At 42.6% G+C, this 19,577-nt stretch overlaps 1 protein-coding gene across 4 annotated transcripts in view; it reads right to left on the bottom strand.

Annotated features, from left to right (window-relative positions):
* Positions 1-938: 938 nt before the first annotated feature.
* slc38a4 (solute carrier family 38 member 4) overlaps positions 939-19,577 on the bottom strand; it is a 47,504-nt gene continuing 28,865 nt past the window's right edge. For all 4 annotated transcript variants that reach the window (XM_084050219.1, XM_084050218.1, XM_084050220.1 and 1 more), the window contains exons 12-16: positions 18,977-19,077; positions 18,563-18,687; positions 6,942-7,086; positions 5,033-5,130; positions 939-4,337 (exon numbers count right to left, since the gene is read on the bottom strand). In XM_084050219.1, the coding sequence (XP_083906345.1) occupies positions 4,236-4,337; positions 5,033-5,130; positions 6,942-7,086; positions 18,563-18,687; positions 18,977-19,077 (571 nt within the window). In that variant the 3' untranslated portion in view covers positions 939-4,235. The remainder of the gene's footprint in view (positions 4,338-5,032; positions 5,131-6,941; positions 7,087-18,562; positions 18,688-18,976; positions 19,078-19,577) is intronic.

Below are 19,577 nucleotides of genomic sequence, written 5' to 3'. Positions count from 1 at the left end.
TCAGAGATTTATGATGGAGGCAGATGGAAGATTTTGGGACCTAAAAAAAACACTTTCACCTAGAAACTCCATTCACAGTTCAAAAATTCCACCTTACTGTGGACATGCATCCTTGAGATGTTTTACTTTGAAATAATGTGTATTAATGTGCACGTTCTTCAGTGAAAGATTAGATAAAGGTGCAAGAGTCAGGTAAAAATTTAAAAAATGTCCTGAATGGATTTGAACTGGGAACCTTCTGATTACAAGCCCTGTATCCAAACCACTGCACCAGAGTGATTTTTACTCAATCTGTTCACTTGTGTGGTCTTTACTGAAAGATAGGTAAAGGCAACATGTAAAAGTTGGAAAGATGTCCCTGTTAGATTTGAATCAACAACCCAGAGGTTGCAAGGCCTGTATCTTAACCACTGCTCCACCATGATTCATGTTTTCTCTGGTCTCTTGCACGCTCTTCACTGAAAGATTAGGTAAAGGTGCAAGAGTTAGGTAAAAGTTGGAAAAGGGTTCTGGTTGAATTTGAACCGGAATCCTTCTGGTCGCAAGTCCTGTGTCTAAACCACTGTACCAGGGAGGATCTCATTTATTTTGTAAACTTGCGTGGTATTCACTGAAAGATTAGATAACGGTAAAAGTCGCAGGTAAAAGTTGGAAAGATGTCCTTGCTTGTCCTTCATTCACTTAAAGTGCATGCAATATTCAATATTTCACATTTTAATGTGGTTACGCCATTTGACATGTTCAAGAGCAGTCTGTAATTTGACAATTTATTTGTAAAAATGGTGCAAATGTCTTTTCAAATGATTTGAATCTAACATGACTACAAAATGTACATTTTAACAAACCTGATACATGCCTTTAAAATATGATTTTAAAATATTTTTTAATTAGTCATCAACACCATTTTGTCACTGACTCTTGAAAAAACAACACATAGCTTTCATTTCACATTTTTTATTGTTCATAATATTGACAGTTTCACTGATACAAAAAAAAACCTCCTTGTTCAGGCAAATATACAAATCTAAATGTTAGTTGATCCACAGGAAGCCGGCATATAAAGAACGGGGGCACTGAGTCAGTACTTCTGAAAGGCTTGAGGTTCGATAGAAAAATAAGGCAGAGGGTTTCAGGGGTGGTACTTTACATCTCTTTTTTAAATGACACTGCATTTAACACAGTCATATTTAACCCGTTACACATCCATGAACCTGAGCTGAGCTGTACTGCATGGCTCGAAGCACTTCCAGTAAAGGATCACTTACTGTAGGTTTGGCAATTCAGCTCAACAGTGTGACAGAGAGAGACATTTTAAGTGTAGAATAAAATGCTTTCTGGTTAGTAGTAACTGAGAGACACTAAAGAGGACCACCATGGTGTGGAGGGTAATACAGAGGGTAAGGAGATTGATGAGGTTTGCTTCCCGTCAGGTAAAATGTAGACCACAAAATGAGGTACTGATTGAAAAGGTGTCGTGATTATTCCCATGGGACATTTCAAAAGTGTAAAACATGTAAAACGTGTGCTGTCATTTACTCTGCTTACTGATTTGAAAGATTTGAAGTATTTCTTAAAAAGAGTGTTACCAAAAATACTTTTTAAAGTGGATTCCATCTCAATACTATCTTACTTGTGGGTTTGATTTTGCCCCACTGTGGACCTACAGTACATTCCCACATGGCAGGAAACAAGCACCTCAACTCAACCACTACAATATATCTTTCTTAACTACCATGTGCCAATGCAGGCTGCTGAAATTTTATTCACAAAATCCAGATAGATATTATTAAAAGGCATAGACAGATAGATGAGTAGAGACCAATTTTCTACAAATATACAAGTTTCAACCAAGAAAATAACTGGTGTCATATTGAACCCCCCCCCCCCCCAAAAAAAAAAACAGAAACCTAAAACATGATATATATCTATCTATAAATGCGTGAAATATCTGTCCGTCTGTCCCCCGCATAACTAGAGAACGGACCGATCGATTACAACATATAAACTAAAACAACCACTGAATTGCAGAAGATTTCACCCCCACAGCCCATTCTCACAGACAATGAGTGTCAGTGCACCATATAATAAGAGTATTTACAAAGCATATACAATTGTCAAAAAAGACCACGTTTGTAATCCATAACATGCACGTAATACACTATTTCATTTGAAATATCATTTTTTTCACGTATGTAGATCCGCAAAGGATCTGTATAATGTCTTCCACTTTGGCTGGATGTATTCATGACACATAATGGTGTAGGAGCACCGTATAATAAAAATATAACAGATGGACTATTACAGTATGTGTTGGATTCAATCTACTGGTGCTGTCATTGATTGATAACTAAGGCGTCAGTATTCAAGAGACATACTCCAAAAGGCACGCTTTGAAAAAGAAAATCCCAATGGACAACAATGGCCACAAAATCATTTTTAGATAATTTTTTTTTTTTTAAAGGCATTGGGAAGTTTGGGGATTTGTCAGATAACCTCAAAGAATGTCAAAGACATAAGAGCACACAAGCAAGGCAGGGTGAAATTTTAAGTTAAGTAACAAGGTACTGCAAGTACCTCTGGATTTTGCTGTGTGATGGTAGCAACTACACATACCTTGATGACCCAACCTTGTTGGTAACAGCTGGAATACAGGGAAAGGTCGCTCTAATCATTAACAAATAGCAGAGCTTATCTCAATGTTTCCTGAACAAATATGGACAAGACGTCTTATCGAATCAATTTCATCAACATGTTATTCTTTTCGCTGTGGAAACGCTGTGTTCCATAATTGAAAATGATCTTGCCTTTTTTTTTTTTTTTACAGATGTTTACCATAGAGATTTTTGAGTAAAAAAGAATTAGTAAGCGAGCCACTGATATGGATGATAATATACATTTTCAATAGTCGTGATTTGGGCTTTTGCTGTGTAAGAACCGTTTATGCATGAAGCCCTTGGTTTGGTGCACGTTTCCACAACACATGGTTTGAAGAGTCACAAGTGGATAAAGGTAATAAATAGCTGTTGTCAATTAGAACCTCGACTTGCTGAGTTACAAGCGTAAGTAATTCCTGACAAAGGCTTACAAAGCCTCTTTGATGGTACTCCCAGGAAGCGACTTGATATGGCATGAATTAAAAAGTGTGAGAAAGCGAAGTAAGATAATATGTACAACACTCACTCTTTCAGTAGATACAATTACTTATGTACATTCAAACCTTATGTACATTCAAATTTCTCAGCAATACTGAACCTGCTTGATGTCCTGACTGAGCCACTATCCAAACAGAGGCTAGGTCATGGAGATGCTGGTTTTATGGACCAAGACAAAATGGTCACCATGCATCACCTCTTCACCTCTGCGTGACTCTTGTTCTAAAATGTATGAAGAATTTGGCAACGTTTCTCCCTGTAACATATATAGAAACTCAACAAACTCATACTTATACATGATCAATCTCCTGAGCTGAAATACTACATATGTATGTATTTTATAGCTGAATGCTCTTTGCCAATTCACAACTAACTGATTAGAATATGGCAGTGTAGGAAAGTTGCATTGTTTATAAAAAAGGGTAGGCACTGTAGATATTCTTAATGCAAGTGTATGTGCGTGTATGTGTGTGTGCATATCCATGCTTGTATGTGTTGAGGACACCACACAAGGTGGAACATTACGCTAGAAGTGCTCTGTGTTTTTGTGGAGATCATTTCTCTCCACTTCCCCATGTCTACTTCAAGTACACAGAGGACCTAAAAGGGACACTGCCTTGCACGGCATTGCCTCCCCGTCTCCCAAGCAGGACGCTCACAGGCTGGCTTTCGGGTGAGCGCTGCGAAATGCCTGCTTGCTCCATCTTTTTCATAGTCGATGTGATTGATGACGAAGATGATGAAGGCAGGTTGTCTTCATGGCCCTGTTGGGCCTGCAATCTCCTCTAATGTCTGCAAACTCTGTTTGTGTCCTGACAAGTCCAATGCTATACAGCCTGCCGTAAACCTTTACAGCAGCAAAAAAGAAGACCTACAAAAACATCAAAATTACAACCACTAAAAAGAGTTCCCTCCAGTAATACTTTATGGGATGAACTGAGCGAGATCTGTTAGGGTCTTCTACCCTCCACAGTAGCACATACTGTAATGTTGATAAGTTATGTGTCCTTTGTGTGATTCCAGAAGGAGGGCGCAGTACTCTTGGTGTGGATTCGGGATAGGTAGCCGGGATGGTCAAACGACTTAATGACCCCCAGAGCCAGGGGGGTTTTTGATCCAATCGAGCACGATGAGCGTCAAACTGATGATCATAAAGAAGATGCCCACTATCAGGAAAATGAGTGCCTGAAAAGAAGAATTTGGGGAAAGAAAAGAAAGGAGGTGGGATTAAATTAAGTCAAATGTTTGAACGCATCGGTTCTTTGTTTGTTTTTTTGGCCCAGTGCTCAAATCTGGCCCTGGGGACCAAACACGTTGGTACTCTGCTCATGTTGCAATTATCAGAATCCTAACTGAAATCTGAAGAAAGGCTGACACAGCAGAACCATATGCTCCTCTTCTGGAACCCCAAAATGCTACGCTGGCAATCACTGGCAATAACACAAAAGACTGCAGTGTGTGTGTGTGTGTGTGTGTGTGTGTGTGTGTGTGTGTGTGTGTGTGTGTGTGTGTGTGTGTGTGTGTGTGTGTGTGTGTGTGTGTGTACGTGTGTACGTGTGTACGTGTGCATATGAGTGTGAGAGAGAGAGAGAGTGTGTGTGTGTGTGTGTATGGACCAAGACATACATGTACATGTGTACATGTACATGTATGTCTTGTTCCATACATGTACGTGTGTGTGTGTGTGTGTGTGTGTGTGTGTGTGTGTGTGTGTGTGTGTGTGTGTGTGTGTGTGTGTGTGTGTGTGTGTGTGTGTGTGTGTGTGTGTGTGTGTGTGTGTGTGTGTGTGTGTGTGTGTGTGTGTGTGTGCACGTGTGCGTGTGCGTGTGCGTGCATGAGTGCTTGCGTGACAGTGCGTGCGTGTCTGTGTGTGCACTTACACCAATCTTCTGCGGGGAGCGAAAAGGAATAGACTTCACCAGCCTTAGATAAAAAGCAGCAGGCAGGATGAAGATGAGCATAGTGGCTGCAGAGGCACCTGGGAAAGACAAGGAACGACAATAGTATTACACACTTTTTGTATTTTATTAGCATTATGTATTGCTATTATTAGAATAATGATAATAGAATAAACAAAACCCACTCTTTAATTCATGGCTTTCTAGTAGTATTACAATTAAGGCCCTGATACACTGAAAGCGTCAGACGCTCGCGTCATCAAACATTGTTTACAACGGGTGTAGCCAGTAGCCACCCTGGAAGAGTGGCTGTTCTAAATCCTCTTTTGAGAAACTCAAGTCAGTATTTAAAGGAATAGACAATGGTCTGCACATATCCTAACAGTCCTAATAGATCATAACATGTTTGTCTGTGACACTACAGTAGTCTCGTCTTCCTTAGCATGTATTTAGCTGCTGACTGTAGCACTTTAAACTGCAAAAATGCGGATGAGGGGAAATACGTAGGCTACCCTGTTAAGTTCAGGTACAAGTTCAAGAGCTCTTTGCAGGTCAGAGTGCAGGTGGAATCGAGAGAGAGATAAAGAGAGACTGAATGGAACGACAGAGCTACATAACATACAACAGTTCGAGCGTGCATGTGTGCGTGTGTGCTTGCGTGTCTGTGTTATGGTGCGTCCCTCGTTTCATTCGGTTTGGTGCAGTGCACCTCAAATGATTAATGATTGCAGTGCAGCCAAATACGTGGCCAACTTGTCTTTAATTTAATAGATCTAATAAAAATATTGTGAGTAACTTTATTTTGACCTCTAAAATATGATTTCCATTTACTTATCTCCAAAAATAATGCTCTTGGTTATTTTCTGTATACTTTGAAACATGTTGCTGCTTATACCTGTATGAGTGAGTGACAAATAAACCCTCTTGATATAAAATACATTATTTTAAGAATTATGTACCTAAACCATTAAAGTCGATCATACCAGCCCTGACGAAAAAGGATAGTCATTTTGTATTTTAAAACAAATTGCCAGAGTTAAATGGATTTGTTTTGGGTGGTACCGAGAACACAGTGTTCAGATCCAGTGATCAGGAATGGCTCACGCGACTTACACGACTCACAAACCCTCTGCCTTAAGCCGCAATACTACCACGGGTTTTCTTAATAACTGGTGGTCAAGAACTGACCCCAGATCCCAGGGTATTAAACTGTAAAACAAATGGAAATGTACTCGCTTATCAGGCGTCATGGGAAGGGAATAGTTCATATAACATCATGGGTGTAAGATAGGGGTGAAGATGTTGATGGTGGTGGTGGTGGTGGGGGGGTACATATCAAAATACAATGAGATCAATACAGCACACTGTATTATCTGTTTTCCTTGTAAAGTACAGTATATACTGGCAGTGAAATGTTTCTTTCGTTGTGGCTGTCAGTAAGTAAATATCTTGTTAAACACCTCAGTAATGATTCAGCGATTATATTTGGATTAGGATTATTGTATTTCTGTGGGTAGATTTAGCTAAATTTGATTCTGTAGCCAGTAAGGAAGTGTCCCTCCTGAGCTACTGTAGAGGTAGGTAATGCATATGAAGAAACATCTGTCAAAAGGATAAAAACATAATAAAGTTCAAGAGCATAGCTCCATTGTGGTCCTTTGTGTAGTGTGTGTGCGTGCGTGCGTGCGTGCGTGCGTGCATGCGTGCGTGCGTGCGTGCGTGCGTGCGTGCGTGCGTGTGTGTGTGTGTAGGGGGTAGCAGACAGAATTATTACAGGAAAATTAAATCAATGCATTCATACAAGTTCTAATTAACCACCCAACAACAAAACAACAACAACAATGTAATGGATAGTGGAACGTGAACCAAAACCCTGGTGATAGAGACTTACCAATGAATCCAAAGATGTCTCGGATGGTGGGGACAAAGATGACCAACATGTTGTTAAAAGCCAGGATGGCGGCTGCGATGAGCAGGTGGCGAGTCCAGCTGAACTCCCGGCCACTGAACAGTAGTGTGGTGATGGAGGAACGGATCTGTGGTACCACACAAAACAAATGTCAAAAGCGAAAATGGCTCAAAGCTCTGCTATTTAATAAAGAAATACACAATTTTTGAAAATGTTAGTCTATAATGGCATGCCCAAAATAGGGACGTCAGGTTGAAAGTAGCTAATGAATGTATGGCTGCAAGTCAAGAATATACTGTATTCATATATCCATATCCATCTATAACATGTGTCACATATAGATCAATGGGCGTGGACTGAGATGCACTCAGCACAGACATGCAAAAAAAGGAGGGAATAATATGTATAAAAGAACCAATTTTGAGGTTAAATGCTAATGCCAGGGGGTGTCAGTTACCATCCCCAGGGACACCAAATAACGCCCCTGCCTTGACTCAGCAGCTCCTACATAAGCATTACTTTTCATAAACATTCCTGCTGCTGTGTAGAGGCTCTGCACAATAATAAAACATAGCAGAGTGGGAATAATCTTCATGGGAAATATGGGCCAAATAGTCAAATAGTACTAGTAAAGTAAATAATAGTCTTGACACCCTGAAGTAGGAATATTGCTGAAACATGAGTGTGTTCACCACTTTCCACCTGGCATCCCTGCATTTGGGCATGTCATTTTAGGCGAACATTTTAAAAACTTTTCCAGGTATTTCAAAAATAGCAGATAATAGAAAGAGTCCTTTTGCACACCTACTTACAAGAATAGGTGCGTAGGGAACAAAGCAATGTACATGAAAGGAGGGAGAAGTCCTGCACACTAGAGAGTCTTCGCTTACGAAGTTGTTTTATTGTACGTTTCAATAAACATTGTTCTTTACTCAATAAAACAACTTTTGTGAAGACAGCGTGGGGTACTTCTTGTTCTTTTCAAAATTAGCAGATCTACAAGCTCACAGTGCGTAGCGTTATGATGCGTTGTGAGATCAGCTATTTGCGTCTGAACTTGTAGATTGGTAAATTGCATCTATCTACGTTTGTTGGGTAGGTTTTGCCACATTATAGGACCACACCATAAGTACCTGGAAGTTTAGGCAATTCAGAGTAAGGTAAGTGATGAGTCAGTTTAGCAATGTTTTCTGTGATAGCAGTCAGACAACCTGATCCAACTAGAAATGACAACTTGCTACTTCACTACTACTACCACGATGAAACAACAGTGAGCCAAGATGAGGCTCATGGCTCATAGCTCCAACAGTATAGTACAGAGCTATGAGCCATGAGCCACAGCTTGGCTCGCACACTATAAATTACGTTTCAGACCATGAACACAACTAAACCTGGGTGTAACTACCGGGTGTGATAGCAGTGATACATCATGATGAGGTCATCATTTAATGATGGTTAAGATTTCAATAGATCTGAGGAGTTCAAAATAATTACTCATCCAATGCTGCCAGACAAGAATCCCATTCAGGAGTATAGAGAAACTACACTGAGTGGCTCAATTCAATGAGTTATTTTTGTTCTCCATTCTTTGTCTTTGAGAGAACCATTATCAATGGCAACAAGCCTCCGCTCAAGGCTAATTCCTACACTTGGTCATAGCCTGAACTGTGTCACATGCTACAAGGGAGAGAGTGACAGACATTCAGAGATAGAGAGTGAGACAAAGAAAAAGTGTGTTCGAAAATGACAGATTTACAGAGAGAGAACAGGAGGGAGGGTGTTAAAAGTATGAGGAAGAGACAGAGACAGAGGGGGGGAGAGAGAGAGAGAGAGAGAGAGAGAGAGAGAGAGAGAGAGAGAGAGAGAGAGAGAGAGAGAGAGAGAGAGAGGGAGATGGACAGACAGAAAGAGAAAGTATACACAAGAGTGAGACAGGCAGGCCACCAGCTAAGATGCTAGGTGCTGCTGATCCACACAGACACCCTGTGTAAGTCCCACTAGGTGAAAGGTCATGGGTATCAGGTGAAACCGAAGCCCTGCCTGTGTCCTTTGGGGAACTGCTAGGGAGGCGGGGCTTAAGATCTCCATTCAGAAACGCAAAGGGCGATTAAGTCCCGCGGGCGCGGCGCAACGGAGCCACAGGCTTGCATCAGCCGGCTGTGAGAAAGGGGCGGGGCTTGCCAGTTGCCGGGTGGAGGTGTGTCTTTACCCAAAGCCACTATTATCATTTGCAAGTGACTATTTTCTTCCTACCCGGCGCTCATGCTTCCTCTTTTTGCATGATAACGAGACCATCTTTTTGAGCTCAGTCTGCATCTCCATAACAGCAGTGGTGGAAGAAGTACTCAAATTCTTTACTTAAGTAAAAGTATCAATCCTGCAATGTAGAAATACTCTGTTACAAGTAAAAGTCAGGTAATCAAAATGTAAAAGTAAAAGTACAAAAGTATTGTCATCAAAATATAATTAAAGTACCAAAAGTCGCATTGGAGCCCTCAGTGTGCGAGCATTTATTTTCTTCTATATACTATTCGTCGCTCAGCACGTTCCCAAACTTGAGTTGGGGATGTGGTAAATGGTGCATTTATATAGCGCTTCTATCCGAAGCACTTTACATTGATTGTGCCATTAACCCATTCACAGACACATTCATACACCGATGGCGGAGGAAACCATGCAAGGCACCAACCTGCTCATCGGGAGCAATTAGGGGTTCAGCATCTTGCTCAAGGACACTTCGGCACTAACTTTAGGGGAGCGCCCCAGCCCGGGATCGAACTGGGAACCTTGCGGTTTTCCAGTTCCCTCTACCCGGCCACTCTACCCCTGAGCAGTGTGCATGTGCATGTCGGTTCTCTCTTTTCAAAAATAAAAGTACTCATTATGCAGAAAGTCCAGCACTTGAGTAAATGTACTTAGTTACTTTACACCACTGCATAACAGACCAGCAAAGAACAGCCGTTATTGCCAGACAGTGGCGACTAGAGGCCTGCCCAAGCTTGTGTCAGTTGCAAAAGCCACAGCTGTAAAGTTGGTATATACTGACACATGTACAGAGCTCCTGTGCAGTTGAGAGCGGGAGGAGGGGGGACATGCACAGTAGTGGATAAAAGAGAGCCTGCATTAGTTTAGTATCTTCACATCAAATGTTTTGCACACTGTAAAAGTTCTTTACTGCAAAGGGCTCATTTTCCAGACAAAATCTCACTGAAGAAAGAACCAGCGAGGGGGTGGGAAGATTTACATCCAGATACCCTGGTACAGTGGGGAAAAAGACAAATCCTGTTAACTGGATTTTCTGCACTGTCAGAATGAACGAGCTGACCTCCTTCAACATGAACAGGGGTGGGCAGATGAGAGACGTACATTATGATCCATGATGCCAATTCTTTTTTTTTATTTATAAAATGGTCCCATGACAGGCATTTTCTCATCCAAAAGAGTGACCTTAAATTAAGTAGCAGCATAACAATGCCGGGAAACCCAACAAATTACAAGGTGAAGCAGCAGTACAACTTGGCATACAGTACAAAGCCATGCCTGCGGTGTGCAAACCAATCTATTCTTTGCCTTCTATGCTGAAGTGTTAGTTGATGATTTTCAACTTCTAAATGAAGGACCCCATAAATTCTACCATCTCCACGCCGGACCCCGAGCCATTGCAACCGTTGTATAATTAAGTCGACTTGGAAAAGTGCAGTCTGCATGCAACATTTCTCTCCGTAGCTCCAAACTATTCAGCACCCTGCTGCTACTGGGCGCAGAGCCTTTGGAGTATAACGTGTGATATTTACACACTTCTCCCCTAGTCTGGTCCTGTCACAGAGCCCAGACCTCTGGCAGATATGTGTAGGTGCGCAGGGGGGTGGGGGGGGGGATTTGGCATTCTAGATGCCCCATCTGGGTTGAGCCAGTTAGCACGAGGCCGTAAACCGAGAAGTGAGGCGTTGGTTCCCTAAACATATTGCCCAGTGGTCTACAATTAAGCGAGTTGCTTCAAATATCTAGAGGATGTGAGCAGTACTCAAACTTCATTCTAGTAGTTTCTTACTGGGTGCACAATGTAGAACATTTCTTTTACAGTCAGGGATTGACAGCACTCACGGAAATGTCCTTCAGGTATTTTTACCACTGTTATACCAACGGTGAGTGTATAACGCTGATGAAGGCTTTGTGCTGAAATGCCTATGTCATCGTCGTTCTGTTTGCATCCCGTTCCAATTCACCAAATCTCTTTGTCAAAAATACAAGCTCACAACCTATCGCAACGCATGAGCTTGTAAATCGGCAATTCTTCGCCCCTGAGTAGGGACACTAGTGTCCATGTCATTAAATAAAAGTACCAGAAGGATTTGCGTGAGTGCTGGCAATTCCTCTGACTACTTCAGTGCTTAACCATGTATCTGGTAGACAACATTGTCCTTGTACATATTCTGACTTCTGTTTCACATTCAAAGGCCTGTAATTACTCAGATGAGCTGAAGTAAAAACAAAAAAAGTAAAACCCCACAAAGTCACACCTCTCAACAAAAAAAAAAAGACAAATAAAACAAATATATAGTTTGTGACCAACTGCAAAACCACTGCGCTTAAACTGACCAGACAATAATAAGTTCTGCTTTTTGCCAGCAGCTTATATTTCCCTTCTCAGGATGTGCTCCTCCTCTAATGATGCCTTCTAACAGAGCACAAAATGAGTGAGTGCTGGCGATTCCTTTGACTGCTTCAGTGCTTACCCATGTATCTGGTAGACAACCTTGTCCTTCTGACACTGCACACATTCTGACTTCTGTTTCCCATTCAAAAACCTGTAATTACTCTGATGAGCTGAAGTAAAAAAAAAAAAAAAAACATAAAAATATCAAAAACACTGCACCAGGTCATGCATCAGATTGTACACTGTGACTCTGAGATGCTTTGCACAAACCACACCACTGCCACAAGCACACATGTCCAAGGAGAGTCTCTTCAACATGTGTGTATGTTTGAGCACTCTAGTGGCCAAACCAGCACCTACATCAACATCAAAAACCATACTGTGGCTATGGATCCCTCAACTATATAAAACTTCACAAAGTCACCTCTCTCCAAAAAAACAACAAGATAAATAAAACAAATATATAGTTTCTGACCAACTGCAAAACTTAAACTGACCAGACAATAATAAGTTCTAATTTTTGCCACCAGCTTAAATTTCCCTTTACAGGATGTGCTGCTCTTCTAGTGGTGCCTTCTAACAGAGCACAAAATGTGTAGAGCATTTGATTGCTTAGTATGTGCTGCTTTTTAGTGTATTGATTGTCAGACATCAATGAAAGTTGTTGTTTTATAAACAAAGTTGAAGTCAAATTAAATGTAAGGCAATGTATAAATGATGCTTTAGACAGGCCAAGAACATGCAGACTTCCTTTAAGCACAACTTATGCCTCTAAGGGTAAGCATTTTATGTAGGCTAGCAACAAGGTACCTATAGATTGAAAGTGAATTTTACAAGGCAAGGGAAGAGCACCGCAACAATTCCTCAGTTTAATGACCAAGTCAGCAATCTTACTCAGCCCCATCTGAGCTGGTCTCCTGTGGTTTAAAACCCACCTTTAACTAAGGCATGAGAACTAGGGCAAATCTGAATGTACATGTAAAGCCCTTTCATTATGGGCTAGATCCTGGCAAAGTCCTGCGTGACCTGACCGCCATTATAGACTTTGATTTGGATCCTGCCACTCTCTTCACGTGACTGCACACGCACGCACGCACGCGCGCGCGTGCGTGCGTGCACGCACACGCACACGCACACGCACACGCACACGCACACACACACACACACACACACACACACACACACACACACACACACACACACACACACACGCCTGCGTACTGTATACACAGGATCACGTGTGAAGGCATGAAAGCATGGCATGCACACACACACACACACACACACACACACACACACGTGCACACGCACACGAATGCACACACGCATGCACGCACGCACATACACACGCACGCATGACCTCCCTTCTTTCTGGAGCCAAGGACATTCAGAAACAAGGCTAATGTTAAATCTCTATCTGAAGGTCTCTGGCATTTTGCTGCCAAATGAGCAGCTCAAGGGGAGCTTCTCAAATGTTACGTCTCCATGAATTCACTGTTTAGACACTTGGCAGGGGCAGGGTGTGACCGCCGGGCTCTTTTGATCTGATCTCTTAAATGCGTCCAAATTCCCTCAAGCTTGTGTGAGCCAAAAACACAAAGCCTGTTAGCCCTGTCACCATAGTGCCCTACCAGTGGCTCTCAAACGTTTTCAGCACACCCCATCTGATAGGATTTTGTGCCAGGGACTCCAATAAGAGAACATTTGCAATAACGTTTTTCACATTTTTCAAACATTTTCAAGGGTTTAAAAGCATAAAATATGGTAAAAGTGGAGCCACCTCAAGGACCCCTGGGGGTCTCCGGACCACACTTTGAGAACCAGTGCCCTATGCAAATTCAACAATGCAACAAGAACGAGCAGAGCAGAATGTTCCCTGTTGTTATTTCATGTGGTGGAATAAATGTTATAATACTCTGGTATTCAAAGCAAATACACAATGTCCGGACACACTCCCTCTCATCACTGTTTAAAGGACCATTCCGGTCGGGCATATTTAGCACTTAAGTTTAGTAGTGAGTGACTACTGTATGACTCAAGGTATAGTTGACATGACTGTCAATCATTTTCCAAAGCATACTGTGCTTTGTTTGGTTTCCAAGAAAGCCATTGTATTCAACTCATTCTATTCCATTCCATTCATCAACTTGCAAAGCCATGAAACTTGTTTGAGACAGGTAAATCCAACACAGTAAACTTTATGGCGCCTTTATGTTTTGTTAAAAACACGTTATAGTAAGGTACTAGTGATGCGCGGGTTGACCCGTAACCCGCGGGACCCGCGGGACCCGCGGGTCAACCCGCGGCGCGGGTGGGTCAAGTCAGAATTTCGGAGAATTTTATGCGGGCTGCGGGTGAGCGGGTCAGCCGCTCTCACACGCAAAAAAATAAATAAAATCACATGCTCTTGTTTTGTCTTTATTCCTAATAAGAATAAGAATAATAACAATAAAACAGTTTGAATACACATGGGGATTATTTTCTAACCATGATTTTACAGAATAAAAAAAAAATCGCGGGGCGGGTTAATCCATAGGTTTATATATGGGTTCGCGGGGCGGGTTGAGGCGGGTTGGGTTCCGTCGCGGGGCGGGGCGGGGCGGGTCATGAAAAAACCCGACCCGCGCATCACTATAAGGTACATTATAGTAAAAGAATTATACCCTGGAGAAAACATTGATTTATCATCCATGATTGTTTTAATTGTGATTTTTTATCTAATTATTTAGGTAAGTTCGGAAAATGTTGGAGAAAATGTAAAGACAAAATCTAAAAATAAAATCCTTAATGTGGAAAGGGATGTTTTTGTATGATATAGTCATGGCTGAACTTGTGAATAGAGAGTGACATGTATTGATAACGCTATAGGGTCCTCTAAAGCAATCAAACTCATAGATAGTGGGAGGACAAATGCACTATTTGAAAGACATTCTTGCAGATCTCTAAACAGGCTGCACCTGCTTTCCAGCCAAAAACAGAGGTTTAACGAGACATGCCATTCTATATGCATCAATGCACACAGACACACATAATGTACAGCACACATGCCTCTATGCAAGTTTTTAATGTTACACGTGCAATTCTGTGTGCACTTTTAACCCCAGGCACCTGCTAACGCATATCGTTGCGGTCAGGCAGAAACCTCGGATCTCCATATTTCAACTTTTTAAAATCCTTTTGTAAAATGAAGGCCCTACTTCATCATGCAAGAGTGTCACACAAAAGTTGTAAAAAAAAAAGTGACGCCTTGTGAGCTTGTAGATCGGCTATTTGCATTATTTTAAAATGTTATTAAAACAATAACAACAAAGTAACGGTTTCCACCCGACAGCAACGATATGCAGTCACAGTCCCATGAGGGCATGGGAGCTGTAATCCCTGACTCATACTTGGTTGTGTGCTGTGTCGCACACCGAAAATAGCAGATCTAAAAGCTCACAACGCGATGCATTGTGTGCATGTAGATCTGCTATTTTTGGTGCGCAACTAAGCATAAATCATGCTTAAAGTAACAACCATCTTAACCTTACTAGCTGGCAACACAGGAGCACTCATTATTTCATACTTGGTCGTAATTCTCTTTCTGTGTCTGTCAACTCCCCCACCACTCCACCACTGCCCATCAGTCACAACCACTCTCTCTCTGCAATCCCCCCTCCCCCTCCCTCCCTCTATGCCCCTCCCTACGTTACTCCTGCCCCCCCCCCCTTTTCTATGCCTGTCGCTCCACCCCTCTCTCCTCTCCTGCCCGTCTGTGTTAGAACAGGAGGCAGGGGTGAGGGTTTTTCCATTGTCTGGCCCGGGTTTATCTCCTGTAAACTTCCACTGGGTAGTGTGTGTGGGATTCACTCTCGCATTCCTATGAACAAAGCGAGGAGTGTGTGTGTGTGTGTGTGTGTGTGTGTGTGTGTGTGTGTGTGTGTGTGTGTGTGTGTGTGTGTGTGTGTGTGAGAGAGAGTGAGAGAGAGAGAATGAGAGAATGAGATAAATAGTCTATGTGTCTGCCTGTTTATTTGTGAGCCATAAAGAAGCATTGTGCAGGGTGGAGAGCGATAAGTCGGGAGAGACACAGACAGAGTGTGATTATGTTTGAGTAGTAGTGTGTGTGTGTGTGTGTGTGTGTGTGTGTGTGTGTGTGTGTGTGTGTGTGTGTGTGTGTGTGTGTGTGTGTGTGTGTGTGTGTGTGTGTGTGTGTGTGTGTGTGTGTGTGTGCGTGCGCACACAATGCATTAGCTAGTTTGTACCATTGCCACATCATGCCCTACCACAACCTGCATTTGTTCACCACTTCCCCTTTCATGCATATCAACAGAGCTGGTGCCCCCTGGTGGCCCATCATTGCACCTACATGAGCCAAAAAAATGTTCTATTAAATGCTTTGCTGTTTGCGTGTTCTGTTTGCGTGTTCTGTGTGTGTGTGTGTCAGACGCGTCGCTAGGTCTCTACTAGGTCGGGGGCTTAGCCCCGCAGGCAACGGGCACATGCACGCGCGCGCAGCGCGCGTGCATGTGCCCCTCCTCCCGCGCGCGCGCGAAGCGTTTTAGGGTTAGGGGTAGGGTTAGGGGTAGGGTTAGGGTTAGGTTAGGGTGATAGATATATAATTGTTTTTTTTTTTTTTGTTTTTTTTATTGGTGGCTTTGGACAAAACATTGGTGGCTATAGCCACAGAAGCCCACCCCTAACGACGCCACTGGTGTGTGTGTGTGTGTGTGTGTGTGTGTGTGTGTGTGTGTGTGTGTGTGTGTGATTGCGCGCGCGCGCACGTGCGTGCGTGCATGTGTGTCACCTTAGAGGACATGATATACGTCCTGTGGACAGGAGCCATTTCGACACTTCTGATGTCATTCAAGGGCCAAGCCAAATTTAGCGCATGACCATATAGGGGCTTATGGTCATGGATGAGTGTGTGTGTGTGTGTGTGTGTGTGTGTGTGTGTGTGTGTGTGTGTGTGTGTGTGTGTGTGTGTGTGTGTGTGTGTGTGTGTGTGTGTGTGTGTGTATGTGTGTGTGTGTGTGTGTGTGTGTGTGTGTGTGTGTGTGTGTGTGTGTGTGTGTGTGTGTGTGTGACTGACTCAGGCTAGGGGAACTGCTAACTGTATCGGCAGCAGAGATAACCTCTGACATCACTGCTGCAAAAATCACTCAAGAGTCACTTCAAGTCTAAACCTGAAATGTTCTGCGCGTGGGGCGGGCATGCATGTGCATGTGTGTGTAGGCCTGTCACAATAATTAGATAATCGTCTAATCGCAATTATTTTAGATAATCACAATTATGTTTTGCATAATCGTCATAATCGTCTCCATGTTAAAAAATGTTTACACATTTTCAAATATAAAAAAAAAAAGAAATAGCTGATCTACAAGCTTACAATGCATCACGAACATTACTTTTACATACTATTTTACAAAACTATTAAATATGTCAATAATGTCTTTGCAACTTCATTTATTTGTCATATCTGCCCTGTGCAATGTTTGATTACGAAGCCTAAAATGCAAACAGAAATGTTATTTGTATTCATATGTTCTAATGTTCAATGCCAAACACACAATTAAATGGTTAATCACAATTATTTGAGTGACAATTAAGCGTCAACTTAAATGTGTAATCGTGACAGCCCTATGTGTGTGTCGCCTTATGCCTGTCAGTACAATTACAAGAGGTGTGACACTTTTACGACCAAGGCCCTGTGTTCATTCTCTGTGTTGGAGATGACGCCACCAGTGAAATGCCAACTGAACAGGGTGTTCTTTACCAGAAGAAAAAAAATCTGCGTCAATAAAAACACTCTGACACGGCACTAAACACAAAACGGCATCTGTAAGCAGAATGACTTGAGGTGGCAAGTTGTGCTTTTGCAGAAATCAAGCCCAGAGTGAGAAGTCATTTTATGAGTCAGTCGTTGGCTCTGCAAGGCAGCAGCCAGAGTGTGGGTTGTGGGGTGGGGGATACAAAGGTGTTTGTGTAGATCGGCCAAAACAAATGCTATGTGCATGGACCTGTGCAGATTCTATTGGTGCTGTATGACGGCCACGAAGTTGAAAAAGCATTAACTTTGGAAATGAAGATCTGCTTCTCATTTTAACCACGTGAACCCTAGTATCCCTATTCTGGGGTGAATATTCAGCAGAAAATAGCAGATCTACAAGCTCACAACGTGTCGCATTGCGATGCGTTATGAGCTTGTAGATGGCCTATTGTGGCGAGATATTTAGAGTCGAGGGAGAAAAGTAAAGGGGTCTAGTATAGACGAATCCACAGACGCGCTGCCTGTAGGCGGCCATTGCTGCGGTGTCGCGGTGTAGGAGCGTTGACACCGCAGCGCGTCTGTGGATTCGTCTATAGACACCTGGGGGACGCCGGTAGGTTTTAACGAGAGCTACTGTACAGTATCTGCAGTGTGACAACGTGAGTTGTCACATCTGTCAAATCTAACCTCTCCTCTCTAGATAAACCTGTTAAAATGGAAAGAAAACAACACTATGATGTGTATGTATGGTACTGTACATTCAATTGGCGGTCCGTGGCCAAATGCATATTGATTTGGTCCTTGACTTGAAGAAGTTTGAGAACCACTGGTGTACCTCCTGATGTACCGATTCTACAAATGGCTTCTAAATCAGTAGTTCTCACACAAAAATAGCAGATGTACAAGCCTGCAGCGCGGCACGAAGTGACGCACTGTGAGCTTGTATATCTGCTGTTTTTGAATAGCCAATGCAAAAATCTAAAATGACACAGATGCTTTGCCGGTTATAATGGGTTAAGGATTCAAGTAAAGCTCCTCCTGAGTTCACCTACCCAAGTCCAGCTCAGCTCTGTTACAGGGCATATGTGGATGATGAAAAGGGGACAAGGCTTGACACAGCTTGGAAGTGGGTTGTGCAAGAAAAAGGTGTTAACATCAACCAGGAAGTTGTTCAGAGGACACGTCGGTTGTACTTACAGGGAACAGCACGATGGGGACAGTGAGGGTGACAGCCGTCAGCACGGCCAGGCGCACCAGCAGCAGCATGGTGTCGAACTTATACACTTTGCTGAAGGTGTGGAGCAACTCGTCCTCCACGAAATCTGGGGTGAAGAGGAGAGGGGGAGAGGAGAGAGAGAGAGAGAGAGAGAGAGAGAGAGAGAGAGAGAGAGAGAGAGAGAGAGAGAGAGAGAGAGAGAGAGAGACACACACACACACAGAAAGACAGAAAGACAGAAAGAAAGAGAGAATCTAAAAAGGTTGTGACAGCTTGACATAATCCAATTCTGAGCTCTGGCATAAGGGCTGATAGCTCAATTAGTGTTTTAATTAAAGTCTATAATTTTGAATTCGTATCATCATGAGATTGAGTGTCTAGGTGCCTTTTCTTACCATAGAAGGTGAGGTAGCCAAACAGTGCTGACATCATGTACATGATGAGCATAGCTAAGATGGACAGGTTAGAGACATTCTGCATCTTCCTCCGAGAGCGACTGTGAACACACACACACGCACGCGCGCGCGCACACACACACACACACACACACACACACACACACACACACACACACACACACACACACACACACACACACACACACACACACACACACACACACACACACACACACACACACACACACACACACACACACACACACACACACACACACACATTATTATATTATTTTCTATTTCACTAGTACTTTGAAACTGTCTGAATATATTTATTATTGATAAAAAAAAATCTGTATATCTCTGCTAACCCCGCCCCCCTAAAAAACAGCAACAGACATGTCTCTCAGTTTACACACACATTTGCACTCAAAGGACCATAATGTAAGCAAGCTCTCGAGCAATTATGTACAAAGATGTGGTTGATTGGTCGTGTATATGCATTTTTGTCAGTATAAACCTGAATCAATCAGTCAATCCGTCCCACTCCTACAGCTCACCAGTGATCTCATGCATGATCGTCGTGCATGAAACCTTC

This window comes from Gymnoscopelus microlampas (assembly GCF_963454915.1).
Source record: "Gymnoscopelus microlampas genome assembly, chromosome: 23".
Lineage (NCBI taxonomy): Eukaryota > Metazoa > Chordata > Actinopteri > Myctophiformes > Myctophidae > Gymnoscopelus > Gymnoscopelus microlampas.
Note: the sequence above shows the minus strand (reverse complement) of the source record. Positions and strands in the feature narration are given on the sequence as shown.